The following is a 27,409-nucleotide window of genomic DNA, read 5'->3' as shown; positions in this document are numbered from 1 at the left end:
ATGGGGAAATTTCAAATGTGGTGTCATAAAAAAGAATATAGACTATTATAGCAATAGGTAACAGAGAATGGTAGTTTATAATTTTATAGTTTTTATTGTTGAAATTGCTCCATATAAACACAATCAGATCAAATATTCATCCATTAAAAGCAAATCTAAAAAAAAATAGTGTTGATACACAGTCAGCAGATGTTTCAAATAAAAAAGTACTTGTTTCCTAATCTAGTTTTTAAAAACTATGGATAATGCTGGTGATTAATTGCTTGTTACATTTCTTATTTGTAAGTTGTTTTGGAGAGAAGTGTCTGCTAAATGAATAAATGCAACGTAAAATGTCAATAAAACATGCAAAAGAAAATATTATAAAACAATTTCATATACCGGATAAACCAAATAAGCACTAATGAAAACACTGTTAAATGTCATGATAAATCTAAGATTCCCCGTGTGTAAATAATCAAACATCCAATACATTAATAATCTAAAAGACATCTTAATCACCCAAGACAATTGATCAGCGTTAGAAAAAGAAGTTAATCTCCATTCTGTATCCCAAACCCATACTTATATCGTCATGAATAGAAAATCTTTCTAAAATGTAAATTGTACTAAGCATAGTAATTACAATTAACTGTATTTTTAATATGAGATGAAGCTGTAAGACGCCGAAGAGGTGTAGTCAACGCTGCCTCTGCGTGATCCACTTCTTGACCCTGCTCTGGATCCTGTACGTGAGTTTGGTCCCGAGGACACGTTGTAGGGGCTGCTTATGCCTTTGGAAGACATCGAAGTAGCTGGGAGCATCTTCATGCCATTGTTCTCCTCCACCATGCAGTTATCCATGGCCTCTTTGTATGAGATTTTAAGTTTGGTTTTAGGACAGGTAAGGTTCTTGATGTAGTTCCTCGTATCCTGTAGCTTCTGTGCCCCTTTGCCATCAAGCCATCCTCTTCGGATGGCCTCCTCAATGCTCACCCGGCGGCCAGTTTCTGGCTCTACGAGTCCACCCGTCAGGTACTGGAACTCCAGAAACCTCTGCCCTGCCTCGTAAGGCAACCATTTCTCCTTTATGGCCTCGGCGGCAGAAAGTTTCCTCTTGGTCTTCACATCCTCAAAACCGGCATAAGCCTTCTGTGCTGGTTTTAGCTTGATGGACATGTCTTCATCGATAAGGCTTTGCTTGACAGCATCTTTCAGAGAGAGTCTCTGGCCAGTAGCAGGATTGATAACCCCTCCTGTGCAAACCTGGGCTTCCAAGAGCCGCTGAGCGGTGATGTTGTCCACTATCCCACGTCGCTGTGCCTCAGGGATGGTTATCTTCTCAAGGGTCTCAGTATCGAAAATGGCTCCCACGGGGCTCTGGTCATCAAAAATATCAGATGGAGGGGAGAGTGTAATGGATACGCTAGAAAGACGTTTGCGGACAGTTGGAGATAATGGCGCCATCTGTGTTGGGCTACTGCAGGTAGCAACATCCTCAGGACTGCTGGTGCAGATGGAAAGCTCAGAACCGCTGCTTTTACTTGTGATCAGACCTGCAAACTCGTGGATTGTCATAGTTCCGGCACGGTACTTGTCCAGGATATGTCTATCAATAACACCCCTATCTAGGGACTCTTGAATGTCATACTGGGTTCCAGTTTTGCGATCGACAAGAAGTAAACGCTTGTTGCCATCAGATGTTTCGATAGTGATCTCCTCCCACTCACACTCTTGTTCCGAAAGCTCCAGGAATGTGTCATAATCAATTAACTCTCGATGGTACGCTTCTCGTACGGTCATCTCTTTGCCGGTGTCAGGGTCTACAATCACCACTCTCCTCTTGCGCAGTGTGTTCTTTTGAGACGTTGTTTGCTTTGGCTTCTTCTTGTCCTTCAAAGGCAAAAGGATAAGCCCAGTCTTGGGATCTTTAATGCACCTCTTTTTCAACTGCAGATATGTGAGGTTTTCATGGGTGTTAGGATCAAAGAAACCTTTGGTGTCATCACCCTCGTAAGTCAAAATCTCGTTCATTTCACGGTCGAAGTAACCTTTCCTGTAAGCCACTTCCACATCAATTCGATGACTCCCTTTAGGATCAATGATTCCACCACTGGCGATCTGAGATTCCAGCAGTCTAATCCCATGACCCTTCTCTATGATCTCTTTCTCAATAGCTTGAAAGAGTGAGATGATCTTTCCTGTTGCAGGATCTTTGTATCCTGTCACTGCCTTCTCAGCAGACAGTAGTTTGTCTTTAAACTCCTTTCCCACAAGGGCTCTCCTCCATGCTTCGTCCACTGTCATGCAGACATTGTTGACTGGATCGATTATGAAACCAGAGGCAGCCTGGGCTTCCAGGAGCTCCAGGGTGGTTCCCCGCCGAAGTAGACCTTCTTTCATAGCCTGGTAAAAGGGCAAGACCCTACCATTGGCCTCATCGTAGATACCAGCGATGCAATCAGAGCCACCTAGGTACGATCTGAGTCTGTCCTCAATTTCTTTGCCTGTTAGTTGTCCTCGGTTTACTTTATCCAAATCTGTCTGATCAAGCAAGTTGGAGTCTACAAGCTCTGTGAGTGAGACCTCACCACGGAGACCTTTCACTGTCACATTTTTTGTACAGCTACTATCAAAAACAGACTGATTGGTCTGTGCACACCGACAAGATAAAACTGGACGCTGTTGCAACATCCTCAATTCCCTTTCCAAAGACTCCTTCTTCATAGTGAGCTCTGAGATTTCCTTGTCTGAGCTCTGAAGACGACTCTTGTAGCGTTCTTCCAGACTCCTCAGCTCAGCAGTCAATCTTTGGATCTCACTCTGCAAAGAGGCCCTGTCTCTCTGTACTTTGTCTCTATCTGCCTCACTCTGTCTGATCTGCCCCTCCTTTAACTCGTATTGGCTTTTCCAGTACTTGAAATCCTTGGTAATTTTATCAATTTCGTCCTGGAGACGTTGCTTCTGTTTGATCTCAGATTCCAAGGAAAGCTTGATGCGCCTGAGCTCTTCTTCAGAGCGCTGCTGCTTGTCTTTGTCTTGTTGCAAAAGCTTCAGTTTGACTAGAAGACTGTCTCTCTCTTGCACAATATCTTTGTAGTTGGAATCACGATCCTGGATCATCTTGGATGTCTGTAAACATAAAAGAGAAATGGCGATTTAGTGATGAACTATTTCCGATTATAATTCATTAAGAAGTTTTAACAAATGACAGAATTATAACACCAACACCATATTGATTTGAATGTGGTTAGAATAAAACAAAAATAATTTATTTTACCAAAGCAAGTATTAAAAAAGCTTTTTGTGGGAAGAGTGTAACCATGCAGTGTTATACAGAAATGTTAAGCATTATGCACCAAAGCTATTCTGATATAACTTAAATTGGTGATGTATTTTTGATTCAACTGATGTCGCTCAGAAAAAAATACCTCCGTGAACTGCTTTTGGATTTGGGCAATTTCCACCCTTAAATTTTCTCTCTCTTTAGTCAGATCATTGATTAGTTCCTGCAGTTCCAGTGCTCTGTTATTGCTGGTGTGTAACTGGAATTGAATGGCAGACAATCGGGAAGCACTTTCACTCTCTATGGTGCTCAGGCTTCTCTTCACGTCATCTCGCTCTAGTTTCGTAGTCCTCAGTTCCTCCTCAAGCCGCAGACGCTCTTTGGTGAGATTCTGGGTGAGGCTCTGCAACTTCTCGATCTCACTGGTGCTCTCATTTAGCATTCGACTCTTGTCTTCTATAGTCTTGTAGAGGGAATCGTTGCGTTGACTGGCTTCACGGACAAGGGCTTGTTCCCGCAGAAGCTGCTGTTGCAAAGCCTTCAATTCGGCATTCACTCTGTTCAGATTCTCTACAGTGATTTTATAGTCCTTTTGGCTTCTCTCCAACTCATCTTTCAAACTGCGAAGCTCTTGATCATGCCTGCGTCCAGAAGCACTTTCCTTCTCTTGATGGACCCGCAGAGTGTTGATGGTAGTGGTGTATTCACGGCACGTCTGATTCACCCTCTCCAGCTCGGTTTCTATCCTTTTTCTCCTTGTGATTTCATCCTGATTACTCCTCTTCTCCTTTTCCAGTTCAGTCTGCAACTCGTTCACCTTTGCCTGCAGTTCACTGATGCGACTCTGCAGCCTGGTGGCATTCTGTTCCAACTTGCTCTTTTCGCTCTTTTGTGTCTCCATCTCTCTCTTTATAATGAGTAGCTCTTGCTCAGAGATCTTTAACTTGTTAATGGTCTCGCTGGTTGCAGTATGCTTAGAGAGTATTTCAGCCTGAGACTGTCTGAGACTTTGATTCTCAACCTCCAAGGCTTTCCTCCGCCTGGTCTCGTCTTGTAGATTCTGGGTCAACAAGGTAATCTCACGGGCCTTTTCCTGAGTAGCTCTGTTGGCCTCTGCCAGGTCCACCCTGTGTCTTGTTTCAGTCTCTTCCTTTTGACGCAATATGACTTGAATCTGTGACTCCAGTTCCTTCTTGAACCTGTTCCCCTCAGTTGCCGAAGACCTCTGCTGATGAGCATCCTCTTCTGCTTTTCTTCGTGCCACTTCGGCTTGGGAGAACGAAAGCTGCAGCTTTCTGAGCTCCTCTTCTAGATCTTTTTTCTCAGATTTTAACCTATCCACCTGAAGCCCTAGAGTTTTAGATTCATCCTCCTTCTGCTGTGTTGCCTTGAGCACACTGGTCTTGGTGATGTGGATCTCAGATTCAAAAGTTTGCTTTAGGCTATTAATCTCCTGGTTTAACTGTGTTCTTACCTTTGAGGTCTCTAATTCTGCTGCTTTGCGCCGGGAGGCCTCATCCTGCAGCTGTAATTGCAGCCGTTCAATCTCCCGCTCTTTTTCTTTGATGGCCCTTTCAAATTGACTTTTGGACACACTGAGCTCCTCGAATTCTTTCTGTCTCTTGCGGACAGTGAGCTCATACTCGTCCTGCTGGGTGGTGTATCGGTCCTCAGCCAGCCTCCGTTTGCGTTTCTCTTCCTCAATGAGAAAGGTGAGGCGGGACATCTCATCTTGTAAGTTTTTTAGCTGATTCTGGGTGCTGTCCAGGCTTTCCTTAGTACTATTGCATTGTCTAGCCTGGGTTCTCTTGAGCTCCTCCAAAGATATAAGCTCTTCTTTGGATTGGGTCAGCTCCAGCCGATAGCGAGCCAGACTATCCTCCATTGACTTGTTTTTCTGAGTTTGATTTTTGAGGTCATCCTTGAGACGTCTTAGTTCTTCCTCCAAAAGGTCAATTTTAGTGTTCCGCATCTAATAATAATAATAAAAAAACATTGAATAGTGTTAGTTAGTGGTAGTAACTTACGAGCATAACAAATCCTCACATTTAAGAAAGCATTTTGAACATTGTGCTTCCTTTTTGTACTGTACTTGGTATCAGCACTACTAATACTGGTAACACTTTATTTTGATTGTCCCCTTTGGAAATTCTGCTGACTTTGCAACTACGTGTCAACTAGCATTCATTACAGTATTAGTTACTGTCTTCTTAATATCTGCTTGCACTTTATTTTGCATATTCTACATATTCTACTGACTAAAAGTAACTTTGCAAGTACATGCCAAATAATTCTGCTAATATTAATCATAGCCTAACAGTCTACTAATACTCTAATGACTGCTAGTTGACATGTAGTTGCAAAGTTACTTATAGTCAACAGAATTTCTAAAGGGGATCATCAAAATAAAGTGTAGCACTAATATTCAGCTTAACTTGACTATGCAGTGACTAATCTTTAGTGTCCTAAACAAGGTGAATTGAAACTAGCACTGTGACAATATTGGTACCATGTTAGGAATTGTTGTAGTATTCTTAGCATTCTTGTGTCTTGCCTTTGGCATTCTTATGAATCACATTTATAGTCTTCAAACAAATATATTTGAAAATGTAAAGAAATCATTCTACATTATATATTTCAGGGAATCCCAGACAACCCTATTGCCTGTTAAACTACTAAACAGTATTATTTTAGTATCATTAGAGATACTAATAGTATTTTTTTTTTTTTTTTTTTTTTTTACGTTTTCCTTCTCATGAACCCTGATTTAGAAGTTGGAAAGATATATTCACAACACATCAGACACAACTTTTACCTTTAACTCCTCCATGTTTTTCATCATTTCCCCAAGGAATTTGTAGTAGTCGCTTGAACGTGTCAAGAGCTCTATGTAGCGTGACTGCAACTCTGCCGCCTTTAGTGAAACAGTTATAAGTCAGTGAAGATTGATGTACTCATACACTCAATGTCAACTGTGATGTAAATGAATTTTTCCCCTCTTGGATCTAATATGATTACCTCCTGCCTCAGTTCAGTTGATGGAGACTGCAGCATAGTCCTCTTGATGGGAATGTTGAGTAGCGTCTCCAGTCCTGCGCTGTAGGATGCCAGCTGGAGCTCATAGTCCTGCGAAAAGAGTTATCTGAGAACTGAGCCTTTTGCATCATTTGTATATACCTGAAATTATCAAATAAAGAAATATGAGTCTCACCTTTATGGAGGCAGCGCACGTGTCTACATCTTTGACCACATCCTCCACTTTTTCTTTCTTTCCTTTTATCTCAGAATACAGCGCCTGTTCATTGACAACATATTTTTCTCAATTAAATATTTTAATCAGAATGTATCAGTAAAATTGTACTACTGCCATGTTTCGGTTCCATTATTGCATTTCATTACTGAGCGAAGAAGAGCAACAAGATCTGAACCATGACAGCAAAAGAGAACTGACTTACTAATATGAAATTACTTTTCTTTCATACCATTTACAAGCAAGTTAGGAAACAGAAGCAGAGCTTCCTTAAATTCAGATGAGAAAAGTACTTACAGTACAAAACAAATGCATATTACAAAATATGAGATCAAATACTGGTGTAAAGCACTACATGTCATTTTGAGAACTTGAGCTTAACTGAGACTTTATGTTTTTAAGTGGCTGCTGTGTCGACCTTAATTTAATGCAATATCACGGTGTTCAGTTTTATTTCTTTTTTGGAAATAAATGTGATTGCTCTCCTCACAAATCAACTGTTTTTCACTGGCATATCTCTAGTAAATCTTTGAGCCTACATCCAGTAAAAGTAAAATACTGCAGTACTCAAGTACTGAAGTTAAAATCAGATACTTGAAGACTCTTACTAGCTGTACGGTATATTTTCAACAACACCAAAAAAATCTAAAAAAAATATCACTGCACTTAAACAATACCAAAAAATGGAACATTAAACTTTAAATACACCTAAAAATTTCAAAAAAAGGTATACCTTTGTACTTTATTTACCCCTAAAGAGTGCATATTAATACCTAAAAGTACATATTAATACCTTTTGAAAGGTGATCTTGTCATGATCTTGTCAATGTGATCATTTCATCTGTCTAGACAAGCACCTCACTTGACTTTATACCAGATTTAATAACATTTGACCAGATGTTAGTATTTTATTGGGAGTTTATTGGACTGACTTTTTGCTGGTTCAGATGGTCCATCAAACTATCCAGACTGTTGAATTTAGTAATCTGGAGGGCATCTTGGCGCTGACGTGTTTCCTGAATCCATTTGTTTATCATGGAGTTTGATTGCTTGTAGTGATTCAGCTGCTTCTCCTGTTTCTCCAGGTCCCATACCCTGACAAACACGAAAGAAAAATTGAATATAACTATTTACGGTGGTGATACTTTCTAGATTTCTACAGCACTTGTCATTGCATATCCTGGAAGTGCATGTGGAAATTCAAGACAATGTCAGAACATCATATTTTTTTCATACCTGCTATCAATCTGAGTCACAATTCTGCGCCAGCGGTCAGTCATCTGTCCAACAAGCTCTGAGTATCTGGACAGGTCAACATCACACTGGTGGAAAGTTTTGTCTATTTGACTGTTCCAGTGCACGGCCTTGGACAGCTCGGACTCCATAGCCTTCAAAACACCTTTCTTCTGCTCCAGCTCTGCTTTCATGGTCTGCATGGCACAAGACATCACAATCAAACAGAAATAAATATCTGACACGCTCAATCATTTTGAGTTGGAAATCGCATTGAGCCATTTTTTGACAAAAAACTGAAATTTTGGGACAATGGTGCTGGAACAGGCTTCATTCATCCCTAGGGAAACATATTTACACTGACTGAATAACAGTGAGACACTTCTTTAACCTTCTTCTAGTCTTGGTCTTGACTCAGACTTAAATGAGCTGGTCTCAACTATAACACTGACTGTCCCTTTAAGGATGCAACTTAATAAAATGTGAAAAAAAATGAAGGGTTCTGAATATTTTCTGTATTAGAAATATGCTATATTTGTTTTTAACCTAATTATTTAATGTATGCTTGAATAATCTCCTAATTCAGTCAAAAATGACTGAAAATAGTTTAGAATCTTTAGAGGCTTTTTCCAAAAACATTTATTTTTAATTTTTTTATGAAACCCGCCATTTATTGTATACTGGAAACAATAATCCTGTGAGCACAAATTAGAGATGTTAATTTTTCATTCAGTGCATAAAACTCAAAATATGTTTCAGGATCAAAATGATCTCACCTACACACACCAGTGTTATTTTAGTATCACTGAGATATTATTGTAGTTTTTATTAATATTTTGAATCAGTTTTTCTTTTTATGTTTTCATTTTAGTTTTAATAATTGTGTGGGGTTTTCTCATTTTTGGTAGTTATTTCTTAATTTATTTACAGAGAAATAAATAAAAAAACATTTCTATTGTTTTTTTTTATTTCATTTGAACCAAATTAAAATAATAAATTACACCTTGGCAACTAGCTAAAATAAAAAGTTTTTTATTTCAGTTAAACTCTAAAATAAAAAAATCATTATCAAATAAAAACTTAATTATTATAACAATAATTTCAAGTAATTTTTTAATGATTTTAATTTTAGTTTGAGTTTTAGTTTGATCTAACTATAATAACCCAGACATGCATACACACACACATATGTACGTGGTAAAAAAAAAAAAGGCTTGGCATGGGTTTATATTTAAAGTTCAGATATTTAAACTCATAAATATTAAGTTCACCTTGAGAGTCATGTGGTACTTTTCCACTTCGTTCAGATCAAGAGAAGTCGTCTCTTTTTCTGTCAGACGAGCCTCGTGGACTTTAACGATGTCCTCAGCCTGCAGGAGGTGCTGGAGCAGGGCCTGAAGAGCAGTGAGCCTGGAAACACAGACAAATCCCCATGAAAACACTGTGAGAAGAATACTGTGAATTCATTCTCATACTAATACCCTCTCCTGTCACACCTTGGTGTACAGAAACAACTATAAGTAAGCAATTCATTGGTTAATGAGAAAGACTAATGAGAAAGATAGCCCAAGCCTGATTTCTTTCTTTTTAATGTTTCCTTATATATGTTCTTATATTGTAGATGTCAAGGAACGCTGTTTATTCACACTGAAAGGTCAAAAAACATTTGACTTCTTTACCAATGCTAATCCTAATCAATGCTATAGTCACCATAGATATAATACTGTTTACAGCTGCTAATGAAGCCTCTGGAGATGAAAACCAATTATGGTAAGGTGCTTTATATTTCCGACACACTCTAATCGGTTGACCAATCATAATAGACTGGGCAGGCTGACCATTAAGAGCAGACCTTTTCAGAAAGGCAGGCTTATGTCCAATATGAGAAAAATAAAGTTTTTTCATCTTTAAAGCATGCAAAAATCATAAATAAACACCTAAAAAATAAAATTATGGGCACTTAAACCAGCATATTATGGGCACTTTAACCAACATCAGACCCCTGAAGTGGACCAAAAAAGCGAATCAGGTGAAAAAAGACCCAGTTCTTTAGGTTCACGCTGTACAATATGCAGTAATGGACTCTGAGATTTTTTTATGTTCAAACTGGAGCTTTTTGGACCTAATCCGTTCCAACATGCATTTTGTGTACAGCAGGATGGGAGTGTAACGGCATATTGAGTATAATGCATTAGCTTAGTGAGGCAACATGTTATTTTGATGTTCCACTTTAGACATTTTAATACCTGTACGTAACTCTGCAACCATGCGTGAACTAGCAGTCATTAGAATATATTAGACTGTCTGCTTAACTCTTTCCCCGCCAGAATTTTTTTAAAAAGTTGCCAGCCACCGCCAGCGATTTTGATAATTTTCACAAAAAAAAAATCCCATACATTTAAAAAAAAAAAAAATCTGTTTTATTCTAGCTTAAAGCATTCTTTATTTTATCAACACTTGCATACAGGTAGGTTTCATGAAAATTTATAATTCTGAGAAAAAAGGTGAGAAAATCGCATTTTTATCAAAAACTACATCTGGATAATATTCAGTAAGATTATCAAAGCATAAATCCAGTAAAACACCTCCAAAGCTTGCACAGCCATATACCACTTCCTGGATCATCATTTTACTCCGTAACATTATGCAGTTTTCATTTATATGCTGTCTATTTATCATATTCAATTCAATATGCATCTGTTTACATAAGAGATCGCTCGTTTTTCCATCCTGTTTACTTGTGTTTTTGTTCGGGAGGTTATAACAGTGAAAACACGAAAAGCTGTAAAAACTCGTCAATGGCGGGGAAGCATTGTCTTCTAAATGACGAGATAACTCGTCAATGGCAAGGAAAGAGTTAATATCTGCTCAAACTTTATTTTTGATGGTTCCCAACACACGTCAACTTATTCTACTAATCCTAACCCTAAACTAACAGTCTACTAATACTCTAATGAGAGTTAGTTGACATGTAGCTGCAAATTAATGAGTTACAGTAGCTGAGGTGTAGTTACAAATTTACTTATAGTACAGTAAGTAGAACGACAAAAGAGGACTATTGAAAATAAAAGAGTAACCATGTGGAACTCCATGTGATTCATGTGTCTCATTTCAGATTTTTCAGCAGGTTTAGGAAAAGAGCAAAATCAAAAAAATAATAATAAATGCAGTATTGGTTGTTTTAAGTGTTCTTGCCTCTGGATATATGCAGTGGAGATGCCTTGCAGGCTGCCCAGTTTCTGGTTGATGTGGTCCAGTTCAGAGCGCAGGTAGCGGGTCTGTTCTGCGTTAGTACTTCCTTCCAGCGCTTTCAATATCTTCTCCCTCAGACGCAGATACTCGTCCTGGATAGAGTCCAGATCACGATGTACAGTCTGAAAACACAGACCAGACACAGACACATTTATTGATCAAATTAAAAACTAACTCGTATGTATCGAGAGATTGACCAGATGGGGTGAAAACAAAAACATATTTTTAATGTTAAGAAACTAAGAGCCTCAAACAACACTCTTTCATATTTTTCAATGTTTCTAACTCTTGTATTTCACTTCACATGAGCATCTAAATGCTGAACTTTTTTCTAAATTCAGTGTTTAGTCGCTGATTTACAAATGATTTTTCAACCAATGTAAACCAATTAAATCGTTACATTGTTGTTGTCAAAAAACGGTAGGAAATTCAGCTGTGGATTGTGGGATAAATCAGAGACAAGCCCCTAAATATGTTGCAATTACCTTTTATCCCCATGTAAAAAAATAAAATAAAAAAAAAATAATTCTGTCATCATTTACACACCCTCAAGTTGTTCTAAACCTGTACGGGTTTCTTTCTTCTGTTAAACACAAAGGAAGATATTTTGAAGAAGGTTGGTAACCATACAGTTGACGGTAGCCATTGACTTCCATTGTATTTTTTTCCATACCATGGAAATCAATGGCTACCGTTAACTGCTCAGTAACCCACATTATTCAAAATATCTTCTTTTGTGTTTAGCAACCGATTTGAAACATCTTGAGGGTGAGAAAATGATGAGAGAGTTTTCATTTTAGTCAAACTGTGTCTATAATTGTAAATGTTTATGAGAAAGCAATGCAGAAATCTGATATATCTGCAACACATCACTTATTGTTCTAACAGACTGCATTGACTGATGTTTTGTGTTTGATTGTACCTGCAGCACCACGAGTCTTTGGGAGCACTCCTGTACGCCGTTCTCCTTCAGAGGCACGTGGAGGTGCTGGGTCAAGCCCGACTCCGCCGCCTCCACCCTGCGTCTGAGAGCACTCAGATCTGACATGAAACTCATATTCAGCCCTGAGCTCACCAGCTTCCCATTGGTCACCACCTGCTTCCCCCTGGTATCCAATTGTTCACCACCTCCTATCAGCTTCCTATCTACCTCGTCCGTACTCATTTCTGTTTTCATTCCACTCTCCCCTAGAAGACAAACAAAGCAAAAACACAATAGTTCATTTGGTTCTTCTGTAAAACGGTAAATTAAAGAAGCTGTCCTAAAGCAGGCATGGACAGCTTTAAACCTTAATCTCTAATCAAACATTCCTGTAATTGTCAAGTGTTTATAAATAGAGCTAAAAAGCAGAACATTGGTGCTTTATACTGAAATATGTCCGGTCTCTATTTTAATTCTTGTTTAATAGAACATCAGTAGTTTTAGTACCAAATATTATTGACTTTTAGGTGCCAATTTGCCTGCGCCACTGTTATTTTAGTATCACTGAGATACTATTATAGTTGTTATTAATATTTTGAATCTATATTATATTTTATTTGTATTTTTTATAATTGCATAATTATAATTTTATATTAATATGTGTATACATTTTATGTAAATTTATATTTTATGTCTATTTATTTTGTATTTTTTTAATATATTTTTAGTTCATTTTTATTATTATTTTTATTTAGTTTTATGTTTTATATATTACTTTATTTTTTATGTCTTTTTTATTTTCATTTTATTTCCCAAGTAACTAATGTATTTTTAATGGTATAAATTTTACTATATATTTTTGCTAATTATATAAGCCTAATAAAAAAACGACAGATGTATTCAAAGGTCTCTTAAGTTTCACAAATCAAGTCACTTGTAAATATGTAGATGGGTTCATTTCCATGCATCCAACTTCAGTTTGCAGATTCAGGCAGTTGTAGGCATGAAGTCATAAATCATGTCACTTGTTAATTTGTTTGTGAATTAAGTGAAATGATTATTTCAGGAGACTGATATCTGTATAGAAAATAGGGATTCAATGAATTGACTCTTTATATTATTTTTTCTAATCGCTCTTCTACAGACCCAATCTGTGGATTAATAAATTTGAATCAATAAAGTATCTCTGCTGGCTTGATATTCCGTGCCAAGCTGACTTGCAACACTACATTCATGTGTATTGATTATAAGATGATGTGACTGACTGGATGCGGTGTGCGAGTGTCTTACTGTAGCTGGGCAGCTGGATCACCAGATGGTCATAATGGGATTGAGCTCCTGCGTACTGCATCTCCATCTTCCTCTTGTCTTCATCGCTTAACATCTCCGAGCCGAGGCTGTTCCGCATGAACTCCTGGTAGTGGAGCTCCAGGTTCTTAATAATGTTGCGATACTCTTCAGGACGCATTTTTGACAGCTAAAACAGACGGGGAACGAGAAGCAAAAAACAATCTAAGAGATGGAGGCTTTTGTGAAACATAATTCTAAGTCAAAAAGCCTATTGGCATGAATGGCATTGAGTGAAAGACGGATCCGATCAACTGGTACCATTGAGAGTGTGAGGGAGTTGATGTATTGAATGTCCTTCATGCAGTAGCGCCAGGAGATCAGACTCTTGATGTTGATGTACGTCTGACTCCAGACGGACATGATGGCCTCGTAGTACTGCTCGTTCCTGTCAAGCAGTTGATCAGTTAATCAGTGCATGTCTTTCCTATGACACTATCGGCTGCTCTACGGTCTGTGTGCATGTGTGTTTTTGTCGTACTTGTTTGCCAGACTGATGCTCAGAGGGTTTGGAGGTGGGATGAGCAGACACACCGATGGGATGAGCATTTCCAGTCCTCCAGGTCCAGTCACGAGCCACTTACTGCGCTGAGAGTTGTCTTTCAGGATACCTTCGTTCCCTTTCATAATGCCCTTCTGTAACAGCCAAATTGCATTTCAGTGTTGCATACCGTTTTGCAGAAATACATGCACTGTATGTTTACATCATGCATTCTAGCATTCAACCTGAAACAACTAAGCTTACCAAGAGAGTTTGGTAAAACTACAAGAGAGAGAATTGCATTTGCATTTCTTCATTTACAAATGAGGAATAGAACAAAGAGATTCATCCTAACATGAGAAGAACTTTCAAACATCATCTAGAACCAAACTTACTCCCTAAAAAACTGAGGTAGCGACGACCGCATTGATATTAAATCAGTGGGTATGTTAAAGGGATAATTCACCCAAAAAATGAAAATACTGTCATCATTTACTCATTTCAAACACATTAGACTTTGATTAATCCTCAAAACAAATTAAATCTGAGAGGTTTGAAAGTCCATGTAACCAAAACATAGAAGATCCAAAAAGGTCATAAAGGCATCTTAAAAAAGGAATCGACGGGCTTAATACAAGTCTTACGAAGAGATTTGATCGCTTTACATGATAAAAACATATTTAATTTAGGCTTTTAAGCACACACACATAGAGCTCATCACATATGGAAAACACAGAAGCTGCGTGTGTGTCGATCACTGTTTAAATAGATTTAATTTAAGCTTTTATTTACATAATAAAGAGCGACTGCCTATTCACATGATTTGCATGAAATCAATTGTTTCATATTAACAACTCCTTGGTTACCTAAACTTTCAATGGAGGAACAGAAACTCTCAGGTTTCAATAAAAATATCTTAATTTCGTTAAGAAAATGAACCAAAGTCTTAGGGGTTTGGAACAACATGAAGGTGAGTTAATTTTTTTGGGTGAACTATCCCTTTAACAACATCAGTGTTTGGGACTGCTGATCATGTTTAATTACAGATGTGACTCTTCAACTGTCCTCCTGTTTCTTAAATCATTCCGTTGGGTAAAACAGTGTTTTATGTGTCCTCCGTTTGGTGCCTGATGAGAAATCACTTGCTTACAATGCCAAGTGAAAATAGTTTTACAGTGTATTAAATCTTAGTAATGTGCTGAATTTTACGTTTTTTTTTTTTTTTTTTTTTTACTAGTGCTGTCAAACGATTATTTGTGATTAATCGCATCCAAAATAAAACTTTATATAATATATGTGTGTGTACTTTGTATATTTATTATGTATATGTAAATACACACATAAATATACACAATACACACACATATATTATGTAAACAAAAAGTTTTATTTCGGATGCAATTAACTGTTCGACAGCACTATTTATTACTAAAGTTAAAAAAAAGTTGATTTGCAACAAAGTGGCTGCTAGAGTAGACAGCTTTGCTGATTATAATGCCATCATAAATCAACACTGCAATGGCACATTAATATAGAAATCTACTGAGGAGCGGTCACACTGTCACATACTTGTAAATCATATTTGTAATTTATTACTGTACAATTTTATTTATTTTTTTACTTAAAAGACATTATGTAACTTAAAAGTGAAGCTAGTTGTGCACCGATGGAAGACTTATGAAAATAGACAAAGTCCCTCTTAATAGCACTTCACTGTATATAATAAAGATCATTCAGATATGACAAAGAATATAAAGAGGACATCAATGTGTGTATGTGTGTGTAAGAGTGACTGTGTGTGACTGTGTTGTGTGTGTGTGTGTTGTGAAGTGACTCAAGTCACACAGAGCTTTGACGATGACCGGGCCGCTGGTCTTCTCCTCTGGGTTACGAGGCCTCAGACACACGATGTTCTTGGACTTGCTGACCAGCGTCTGAACCTGCCTCTTACTGTCAATGATCCTGTCTTTCTCTTTCTACACACACACACACACACACACAGGCACAATTCTTTACAAAATGATGAACATTTTCTGTGCACACAGTGATTTGCAAAGTGCAGTCACATCATACGCACAGAAGAAACGTTATAATAGGACTTTGCATGCTATATATTTGTGTTTGGTTTTGTCTCACCTCCAGGTTTTTGATCATTTCTGTCAGATTCTCCAGAGATGTGTTCTTGTCACAGGTGAACTTCTTACGGATGCTCTCGTGGTCTTTCTGCAGTCTGGTGTACGTCTCATTGGCCTCCTTGAAGAACTGCAAAAGAACAATAACAAAAATAAAACTTCTGTCATCATTTACTCCCCTTTGTGTTCAAACCCATATGAATTTGCTTGTTCCACAGAACACAAAAAGAGAAATTTGGAATGAAGGACTGGTTGCTCTTTTCCATGCAATTACAATAAAAGGAGACTGAGGCTTTCAAGACACAAAAATCACCATATACTGTAAGTATCATAAAATAATCCATACGCCTTGTGCACTATATATTCCAAGTCCTCTGAAGCCAAATTATTTTAATAAAGCATTTTTTGCTGTGCCTTTAAAGACTAAATAAATAATTTGTTTTTTTAAAAGGCAACCAATCTTATCTTCATTGATGCTTTCTAAGAATTGTTTACTCTTGCTTAGAAAACTGACCAATATCTAAATCCCTTAAACACTTTTAGCATAAAAATGACTTATTATAGCATAAAAAATACAGTACTTGAAATAACATAAAATTAAATAAAATAAATTATAAATACATTTTAATTTGGTTAAACTTGATGTAGTAAAATAAATTATACTGAAAATAAATAAATATTATAATTAATATAATTTATATGAAATTTAATTAATACATGTATTAAACAAATGATAAAGACATAACAAAATTACTAAAACCTAAAATAAAATTAAAATTAAACTGATTTTTTTTTAAATAATAAATTTTTTTTTATAAAATCTAGTATCTCAATCATATTAAAATACCAAGCTTTAGACTTTTCCCCTGCGAAAACACTTTTTGAGAATCACTTACTCTTCCTTAGAGCAATAGAGTTCATTTATATCATCACCACAAGAAATATCATCAGATTCCTCATCAGTAGCCCAACTGTTTTCATTTTAAAGCAAAGACTGCTTTCTATACACCAAACGCCCAAACTCTCACTTGGCTGTAAGCAGCATTCTCCTTCAGGTGAACGTGGATGCACTTGGTGATCTGCAGTAACCAGCTCCACTGGGTTTGCAGTGTGTCCATATAAGCCTGAAAGAACCAGATAAATTATAAACCATCGTGTAGACCAGTTGCTCCAAAGTAGTAAGTAAATAAATAATCGAAACAACAAAAGATCATGTTTGGATCCCTAATACAACAACGTCAATTACTGTAAAAAGCTCGTGCTCTGAGCGATTACTCATATCCACAGCATTAATGAGACGGTTTTCACAGCCGCTGTTTTATCACTGATCTTATCAATATTGTGAAGCGTGAAGATGTTTCCTCACCTCTATCTTATCAGATGCTGGGTGTTGGTTCTTCAGGACGTTGTCCACCTTCGTCTTCAGTTTATTCAGCTCTTTCTCTTTCTCTTCCAGATCACTCATCAGTTTCTGACAGAGGGATGTATTTTATAAGCTAAAATCATCAGGCATTTACATGACAGGAAATAATAGTCTAGCATAGTCAAGACTAGTTTTTTTTTTTTATTGTTCATTGTTTTTTTATGTTTGCCCGTGTGCACCTTGATGTTGGATTTCATTAATGCATGTATCTCAGAATTGAGCAAAAATCTGATTTTAATGAGTCGAGTAAGTTCACCTGATCACATCATGACTTTGAGACATCATAAGAGTCTCTGACTTCTCTGTATTTTTTTGCAACTCTTTTTTGTATTTCATCCCCATTCTAGCTTGTGTCATAACTGCATATTTTCCTTTAAAACTGGTGTTGCGTTCTACAAATATTGACAAATTGCTTGTGATGGTCCTTTTTTTGTAAGTCACTTTGGATAAAAGTGTCTACTCTGTGTATACAAATAAATAAATATAAACTCTTTACAGTAAGGTTTACAATAAAGATTCTCTGTTCGTTAGAGACATTGTATCATTTAAAACCATGCATTGTAAAAATGGCTTTACAAATTCCATACGCATTTGTGATCATCTGCATTGGTGTATATTATTTTCTGATGATGGTGCGTGTCTCCTTACTGAGTAGCTCTCTTGTTTTCGTGGGATGTAGTTGTCGATGTTTTTATCTCCCCAGTCGAACACCAGCTCCTCTTCCTCTCTGTCGTTGACCCACATGATGGCTCTGGAGATCTCCTCGATGATGTTCTGCAAGTCTCGCAGCTGAGCCGTACGCGCATGAGACATTTTCTACGTGGTGAGGAGAAGAAACGATCAGTTCGAGAGAATGCGAGCTACTCAGAGGATGCTCAAACACTGGAGAGAACCGATTTGTTAAACATTTACAGTCTAAAATAGTCACTGCATAATATTCCCATTTGTATTGTTATCTAGTTTTGATGACTCAGCTATTATTCTAAAATGTGATAAATAGTAATAATATAAAAGGTTTGGAGTAGATGTGACCATCAGGGGCAAAAGTCTATAAACAGAACTCATCTGACAGTGTATAATCAGTTGAGTTGAATTACTTGGATCAAAGTGTAGAAACACCTCAAACATGATACAGTGAAATGAGAGATGTTTTATTAGCTGACCTGTAAACTGTCCCATTCTTGGTCCAGAGCGTGGAGTCCACCCTTTTCTCTGTTCTGCATCTGAAGCAGAAAGACTGTCAGTACGTGTTTATCATACTTACAATGAAATATATATTTTTAAACAACACTTGAAGCAAGTATTTGAAATTCTTTGAATGTTACTCCACTTTAGTGACATTTGAATTCAAATTTCAGTTGAATTTAAAACACATTCTGAATGGTGCACAACCTCATGCAGTCATCCAGGCCTGTGTTTGCATTAGCATGAGCATGTGTTCTTGCTTTCAAAGCACATACCAGCTCATCCCGTGCTCTGTCCACTTCCAGGCTTCTCTGGATTGAACTGTGGAACTTATTGTGATTGAGGATCTGTTGGCTGATGGCCTCTGCATCTTCACCGAAGGGTGCGGTCTCAATGAGTCTCTGCAGCACAAGAACACAAGCAACTGATTTACAGTCTTTCTGGAATGTCGCCTCAATGTAATTATCATCTATTTTTGAAATGTCACATTTTACACTTTTCATTTCATCATACCAGCAGGGTTAGCTAACTATCAGTGTATGTTAGAAACCACAGAAACTGTGAACCTAACCTGCTCCAATGGGTGTGACAGCACAATATAATTATAAAACAAACACATCACAACACAACCCCACACCACCAACCTTAAACCTAACACTTCTCATCACCCCCCCCCCACCACCCCCCTATTTTTTGCAACACGATCATTTCTATTTAATTAAATACAATTAACAATGCATGTACAAGTCATGTATTATCTGTCTGTTGTTCCAAAGACTCTTATTTTGATCGTTTCATGCGATATTCCGTCCCATATTAGAATCAGTGTCCCAAATCGTATATGTTGAAATGAGCATCCTAAAAGTACGAAAAAAGTGCAAGTAAAGGGATACTCCACCCCAAAATGAAAATTTTGTCTTTAATCACTAACCCCCATGTTGTTCCAAACCTGTAAAACCTTCGTTTTTCTTCAGAACACAATTTGAGATATATTTTGGATGAAAACCGGGAGGCTTGTGACTGTCCCATAGACTGCCCAAATAAATAACAGTGTCAAGGTCCAGAAAAGTATGAAAATCATCGTCAGAATACTCCATCTGGCATCAGTGATTCAACCGTAACATTTTGAAGCGACGAAAAAATAGTTTTGTACACGAAGAAAACAAAAATAACGACTTTATTCTACAATTCGACTCCTCTGTGTCTCTCCACATCACCGTATGCTGCATATGCTATTCTCGTCGATTCATGCAGAAGAGCATATGGTGATGTGGAGAGACACAGAGGAGACAAATTGTTGAATTAAGTCGTTATTTTTGTTTTATTCGCTTACAAAAAGTATTCTCATCACTTCATAACGTTACGGTTGAATCACTGATGGCAGATGGAGTATTCTGACGATGTCTTTCTGGACCTTGACACTGTTATTTATTAAACATCCTATTTTACATCCAAAATCCCACAATTTTTCATCCGAAATTTCTTAAATTGTGTTCCTCAATCAAAGAAGCTTTTACGGGCTTAGAAAGACATGGGGGTAAGTGATTAATGACAAAATGTTCATTTTGGTATGGAGTATCCCTTTAATAATTAGCGTGATTTATGGCATCATCAATCATAGCCTCTAGGTGGCAGTGCTTTATCATTACCGTCAGCTGTCGACTTAACCGTCTCTTTCACACTGATCTCAGATCAGTTTCGGTCTTCTTATATAATGTCTGGGAATTCGGATCAGGGTCCACAGGAGGACCGCGCTGTTGTTTTGCTGACTGTTGAGTTATTTCAAGTATTCGTCCTGTCGGAGCTCCAAACCACTTCAAACCAGACACACCCCAGTCACTCTCACTGCTTTTGTCTTGGTTTCTTTTGCTCCAGCCACTCCCTGTTTCTTCCCTCCCTCCTTCCTGCTCGGGCGAAACAATGTGTGCTCTGTCTAACCTTTGGTGAACTGTGTAGGGGTGTGTGTGTGTGTCACAGGTAGAATGCGCTCAAAAGGGAGAGTGCTCAATATTTGTATGCAGTATACGGTTACTAAGAAATAAAAAAAAAACATATAAACAAGCCAAGAGCCTGACTGGGCCTGACAACACAACACTGACTTCATCACTGGAGTCGATCTGAGGAGGAACTATCTGTTTGTCCAGCCAGAGGAAGTGATGAAGTAAAAAAAAGTTTTCAATTGCAACACTGTTAGTGAAAGTACTCATTCATTCTTTCATTCAGTAAATCAGTAAATCAGTGCAATAAAGTCTTGCAGGATTGATGCAGGTATACTTAAGATTTTATATAAAGAAATTTTCTATAGGGAAATAAATATGTCAATTCTCCTAATGTAAAAATCTAGTTTAAAACATACTTTTTCAGTTTGGCGTTTAACAGTGTGAGAGCTGTTTATTTTATAGTGTTGTTGTTGTTTTTCTATTATTGTTATATTATATTTATGTTTGTACAGCACTTTAGTAAACACTTGTTTTAAGAAAGTTCTTTATAAATAAACTTTGACTTAGGGAACATTTCAAAGTTTAGAAATACAAATTATCGCCATAATTCTTAATTAATTATAACATACATATTTAAATGAATAATTATATAACTTGAACATCTCTGTTTCCCAACACTAGAATAAGGGGGACTTTTAATCTACTTTCTCATTACACTGCAAAAAAGTGATGGTCTTTTTTTATTTTTTTTGTCTTGTTTTTCATTGCAAATGTCTAAAGATATTTAAATCAAGACACATTTACTTGAGGAGCAAAATGGCATAAGATAAGTCTTGCTTTGTATGATTTAAACGAGAACAAATATCTGCCAAGTATCTGCCAATCAGCTTTACTAAACAAGTTAATTAAAACAAGATTTCATACTCCACTGAGAGATATTTGCTGCTGCTTGCGTTTTTTTCAAGTCTTCATTTTACTTTTGCATCTCAAGTAAATGTGTCTTGATTTAAGGATGTTTGGATTTTTGTGTTGGAAAACAAAAATACTGAGGACGACATTCATTTTTTGCAATGCATGCAACTTTATGAGTTTAAGACGGAAGTTTAAGACGTTTAAAGACCTGCAGAAACCCTGTCTTGCATTTTCTGCCACTCATCTGCTTTAGAGGAAAAGTGCTCAAGCAGGCGTCTGAAGTGGGAGTGGCACAGAAACACCGGGTGTGTCTCCTGCTGTGGGTGTGGACGCCACACAACTCCACACTAGCACAAGTAACAACAAGCTCCTGTCTAATACAGGGAGTCTGATACACTCCTATCTTTTGTTCTTCTTTTTTTTTTTTTTGGAAATGCATCAGATCTCAGTGGGTCCAAATGTCAGATAAGCCTGAATCACTGAACCAGTCTGGACTTGTGGAGGAGGCTGAGCTGTGTGAGTAATTTCCAGTGAAGTGCTCTCATTATGGGCTGTACGGTCTGTAAACCCTGTGCATGTCTTTCAGCAGGCTGAGAAATCACAATCTTCTGCTATTTTCCAGACAGCTCAGGAGACAAACTGAGCAACAGATTCGCTTTGTTAGTTCACCAAAAGAGAAGTGCCAGTGAAAGCTGTAAGGTTTGAGCCAAGACTGAACACAGAAGATAATTTCACACTTACATTGAAAGTTTATCGGCCAAATATAAAATGGATGATGTCAGTAGAGCATACTCAAACTTACTCACCCTCAAGTTCTTCCAAACATCCAAACATGAGTTGCTGTTCCCCGCTGGGGGTCATTGGAAGTCAGTGGTTACCCACATTCTTCAAAATATCTACTTTTGTGTTCAACAGAAGAATGCAATTCATCCAGGTTTGGAGGGTGAATTAATGTTAGCTGATTTATTTTTTATATTTTTTTTTTTGGGGGGGGGGGTAAACTATGCATTTAAGTCCAACAACTGACAGTAAAGTACGATAAATATACTAGTAACACAATAGTCTATAGTAGTCGCACATTTCAAAATAAACTAGCAATTTTAGTTTTTCAAAACACGCAGTACTGCTGATGTCTAAAAATAGCTGAGAAAATTTTGCCATTCCAATAGGAATTTTGCGTGAGAGCAAAAAAGTTTGTCATTAAGATTACACTCATGTTTAGGTTGGTCATGCGAATCGCTGCTTCGCTTTCAGAAAAAAAAAAAAAAGGTGCAAAAGTTCTCACTGTGATGGTAACCTTTCAAAAGGTACTTTTATGTACCATTTAGATACTAATATGTGCACTTCGGGTACTCATATGTTATATTTAGTATCTTTTAGGTACTAAAATAGACCCTTGAGCAATAAATATCATACAAAAGTGTACCTTCTGAAAAGTTACGGCCACAATGACAGCTTTGTACCTTTTTTTTCTGAGAGTGCACTTACTAACAAAAAGCTGTTTGGTTTGAAAGTGACTTCTGTGTGAGCTGGGCTTTATACATCTCTTGCAATAAAATTGGTTTCTTTGTGTCCTTTTTTGCACACAAAATTGTGCGTTATGAGAATTAGGTAGTCTTGACAACATTAGGGGTTATAGGTCATTAGATGCACCTCATCTTACTGTTGTGCACCATGCAATGAAACAATACGACAGCTAAATAAGTTACTTGTTAGTTAAATTGTCTTGTTTTTAGTAGGTAGATGGATTCAGAGTTTTTCTCATATTCATTTATTTATCCAATGAATGGCTCATATATTATAGCTTTGAACAGACAAATGTGTGCTTAAACTGCGGCACAGAGACAGACCTTTTTCTGGTTGATCCATCCGACTGCCTCCTGATAGCTCTTGCTAGGGTCATCCCATGTGTTAACCTCTGACCCAATGATCCGATTACCTCCATAAGTGGCCCTCCTGATAGTGGTGCCCGTGATGGAGCTCCGAATTTCTGAATGAAAGGCGTGGCATTCCTCCAAACTGAAAGACAGAACAAGGATTAGACGCTTTGCATTGAATTTATATTAGTCTTTTTTTTTATTATTATTTTTATCAGAAATATCTGGGTGTTCGGCAATTTGCATTTTACATCCCGTTAGTTGATCTATATTAAAACTAAGATTTCAACTTTTTTTTATCATTGTTAATAGCTGCAATAGAAATCACATTTGCAATTATTTTTAGACCAATTACAATGCTCCCTCAGCTGTGATTTCATTTCAAAATTGTGTATACTTGATTATCAAAGAGACAATAATATCAGTGAGTTACTAGCATGCTTGAGATTAATTGTGAGACATGCACTGTATTGTGTAAAAAAAAAAAAAAACTGTAATTGTGCACCATTTTCAATCAATCAATTATTATTATTATTTTTTTAATTTGTGCAAAAAAAGTGACAATATTAGCTGTGAAATTAGCTCTCCCTTGTGGAAAAAGAAGTGCACTTAATTGTACTGAATGTGGACTAGTACTTTACTTCAGATCAGTTTTATTTTAATATCATGAAGATACTACTATAGTTTTTTATTAATATTTAGAATTTGTTTTGATTTTTATATTATCACATTATACTGTATTTTTTTTTTCATTTTGATTGAAGTTAAATTTTGTCATTTTGTTGTTGTTTTTTACATTTTTTATTAGTTTTTGTTTTAATGTTTGAATAGTTTTTATACATTTTTATTTGTTTTAGTTATTTTACTTGATACAAAATGTTGCCTTGATAACTAACTGAAATTGAAATAATTTTAAAGACTTTTATATTTGATTTTATTTAAAGTTTAATGTATTTTTTAGTTTAATTTTGGTTAACTATATAACCCTGATGTACTGTGTCTGTACCATTATTATTTTTGCAATAATTTTAAAATTACATTTTACTTTAAAGTACATTTTAAATCATTATGGCATTGTTTGCTGTGTTTTAAAGTACACTGACTAATGTACTAAAGCACATGTAACAATTATAATTTTAACTGTAGTGTTATTTGATATGATTTTTCAAGTTGATATTGAATGTACTCAATTGCAGTTTTATCATTATATGTAATAAATGTGTAATTAAAAATAAAGACGTTTATTGTCTAAACGTCTACAATGCCAAAAGTGTCCATAGTTGAAGAAACTCCCATTGCTACTGAACAAATTTCACAATACTTCACTCATATTGAGCTGGGCTGTATGCTAAAGTGTGCTTTAACTGACAGCATACTAAGCAGGTTCCATTTATTTACGTGACGACACACAATCACACACCTTCGGAGCACCATGTCATTGGGATGACCGGCATTGTGTAAGTCCACGGCGTACTTATTCATCTGCTCGATCAGAGCTGCTGCCGAATTCATGTTTTTGTCCACTTCAGCTGCTGGTCCCATCTGCAGAAACATGACAGAACAAACATGGAAATCACATGACCATTAAAAATCACTGTGTGTGTGTGTGTCACAAGCATAAAACGTTGTCAATGTGTGTGAATGACACTTACATTCTCTAGGATGGTCTGTGCTCGATTCAGACAGCCAATACAGTCATTGTAAAGCATCTGAACTCTTTTTTGAACACCCATGGACGACATGCTAAAAAAAAAAAAAAAAAAAAAAAAAAAAAAACAGTAAATAAAAATACAGTAAAAATGTTACATTTTGACAGATCGTTTATTAGGTCACTAATTAAGGTATTTTAAAGCAAACTAATTTTTCATGTTTTGTTGAATAGATTTAACCATCATTCATCAAGGGAATAATAGTTGACATGTTGTGTTTAAAAACAAACAAGCCAGGTTACATTTTGAACATCCCATAACTGTAATGCATGCATTTGCATGCAAAGTTCACATGCGCAAATTTCACATGCACCACAATTTTATGAAAGCACTGTTTGATGTGTGACCCCATAACAAAAATACACAATACATGCATGCAAAGTCCATATGCACAGTGGTCATGTTTGCCACTGCCAGTTTTTATTGCTAAAATATTAGTCTTTTCAGGATGGAGCTCTTTCAGTTATCAACTTTCTCTCATTAAATTAAAAACCAAAATACATATAATACAAATATAAAAATTTTGACACAAAGTAGGCTAAGTAGAGTTATTAAATGAACGCAAATTCTATAGCTCAGATAAGATAAGTTTCTAACTTTTTTTTTTTTTTTTAATGCAGACTTTAGTAACAATAAAACACTTGATCTTTCATTAATGGAATGTCACCTCTGTCCTCCTCCTCCTCCTCCTCCTTGTGAGTTTCTGGAGAATGTCTGTGTTACGACCTGCGTACAGCCATCATTTAACTCAGACGGGTATCCATTTCCACTAATGTAGTACGCGCCGTCGTTCCGGGGTAAACAGTAGCCCACGGTGCTCAGATCCTGCCGAGAGGTGGATCTGCGGCCGATCTGGTGGAGTCTGGTCTGAGATCCGGACAAACTCATCTCTGTAGTAGAGTGCAGCGCCAATTCAATGACCAGTCTCAACCAAAGAAAACGCAACGAAAGTTATAAAAGTCCTCCTGTTCTCCTCTGCTCTTGTTGCGCGTCTTTGCCCGTCGGTGAGTGCGCAGATACTGGCCACTGCTCTCTGGATAGTTCCGGTTTTGCAGTTAGACCACACCTGCACAGTCTCACTGCCGCGCGCCTCCAGTCTGCCTTTAGGACAGTCTTTCCAAGAGGCGCGGCTCACGAGGCGCGATATCAGTCATAGTCACTTTCCCACGGAATTCTTTCATAATCTCAACTTCTTTTTCCCCCCTTAAAACATTTTTTGTAACAACTTTTCTTGAACACAATACTTGGACATCAGCCAACAAGCTGCACATACAGTACTTTCTATCAAAAGCTTAAAGATGTCCTGTGATTTTTCCTCCGTTATACTTTTGCTTTTAACTAAATTATATATTTTATATTAATTAATAATATATATTTTTCTGATTATTCGACAGTTGCTTGATTGGCACAAGGATATGTACAGTATGTCCAAGGTATCCCATATCATAACAGAATCAGTGAAATGGGAAACATCTCGCATTAGTTAAAAATATAGTTGTATGAAAATTACTTTTAATATAATAAGGACTTTTTCACTACTTTTTTTCACAGTTTTGTCTCTACTTTTAAGCATTCTCTGCATTCTCTCAAAAGCTGATGTCCTTTATTCATTCATGTTTTTTTTTGCATTTGTTTATCTATCTACCTACCTACCTATCTATTTTTAATATTTATTTATTTATTTATTTATTTATTTATTTATTTATTTATTTATTTATTTATTTATTGGCCTGGCAAAAAGAGACTGAACAGTATGGTATCCCATATCATAACATTAAGTCAAATGATAAACATGCACTTCTCACATCTGTTAAAAGTAAAATTGCATCAATAAAATGACATGGGATTGCAGGGAATCAGAAGAAGCATAAAGCACACCTAGTCTTTACTCAAATACACAGACTCAATCTGCAGAGGACTTTCCCCTGTGTGTGTGTGTGTGTGTGTGTGTGTGTGTGTGTGTGTGTGTGTGTGTGTGTGTGTGTGTGTGTGTGTGTGTGTGTGTGTGTGTGTGTGTGTTGTCTATAGGAGAGCGACACACCCACCTCACCCTCACACACCCTTTCCAGTACTCTGTGATTCCTGGCAGGTTCTTGGCAGGTTAACTTGGAAAAAAGTGTAGTAGGGTGGTAGTACAGAAAGTTTGTAAATATCCATTAGCCTGTGTGACAAGTGAAAAGTACTACACATAATGTCATTTTGCATTAATTTACTATTTGTTGTGGGAAAGTTAGGAACAGAGGTTAAAGCTGATAGACTGAAAAAGACTTTATTTTTTATTTCATTTTATTTCGTATCTCAGCATTTTAAACCATAATTATTGAAACCAGAGATCATTGCAACATAGCATGTACGCAATACGATGTGTCAACATGCTAAATATGAATTTTAAGCATTCTACCCATGAAATTTTGCAACACAGCAAGCTTATCTCAAACAACCAGTTTAGTTTTATCTTCATACCTGTTTATCAGGTGCAAA

The 27,409-nt window shown here is 36.8% G+C and overlaps 1 protein-coding gene across 1 annotated transcript; it reads right to left on the bottom strand.

Moving 5' to 3' along the window:
• Positions 1-73: 73 nt before the first annotated feature.
• Positions 74-26,002, bottom strand: dspa (desmoplakin a). Its single transcript, XM_042769498.1, has 24 exons — positions 25,596-26,002; positions 24,872-24,962; positions 24,640-24,761; positions 23,193-23,361; positions 18,766-18,891; positions 18,469-18,528; positions 17,954-18,121; positions 17,249-17,353; positions 16,911-17,006; positions 15,887-16,012; positions 15,581-15,726; positions 13,751-13,912; positions 13,531-13,657; positions 13,213-13,399; positions 11,923-12,188; positions 10,944-11,122; positions 9,020-9,158; positions 7,752-7,945; positions 7,448-7,610; positions 6,477-6,560; positions 6,284-6,391; positions 6,081-6,179; positions 3,411-5,237; positions 74-3,111 (listed from the first exon to the last, which is right to left on the bottom strand). Exons 1-24 carry the CDS (start codon positions 25,814-25,816, stop codon positions 640-642), a joined length of 7,437 nt encoding a protein of 2,478 aa, XP_042625432.1. The 5' UTR covers positions 25,817-26,002; the 3' UTR covers positions 74-639.
• Positions 26,003-27,409: the final 1,407 nt, after the last annotated feature.

Source organism: Cyprinus carpio, chromosome A2 (assembly GCF_018340385.1).
Source record: "Cyprinus carpio isolate SPL01 chromosome A2, ASM1834038v1, whole genome shotgun sequence".
Classification (NCBI taxonomy): domain Eukaryota; kingdom Metazoa; phylum Chordata; class Actinopteri; order Cypriniformes; family Cyprinidae; genus Cyprinus; species Cyprinus carpio.
The sequence above is the reverse complement of the archived record's forward strand: the minus strand, read 5'-3'. Positions and strand labels throughout refer to the sequence as shown.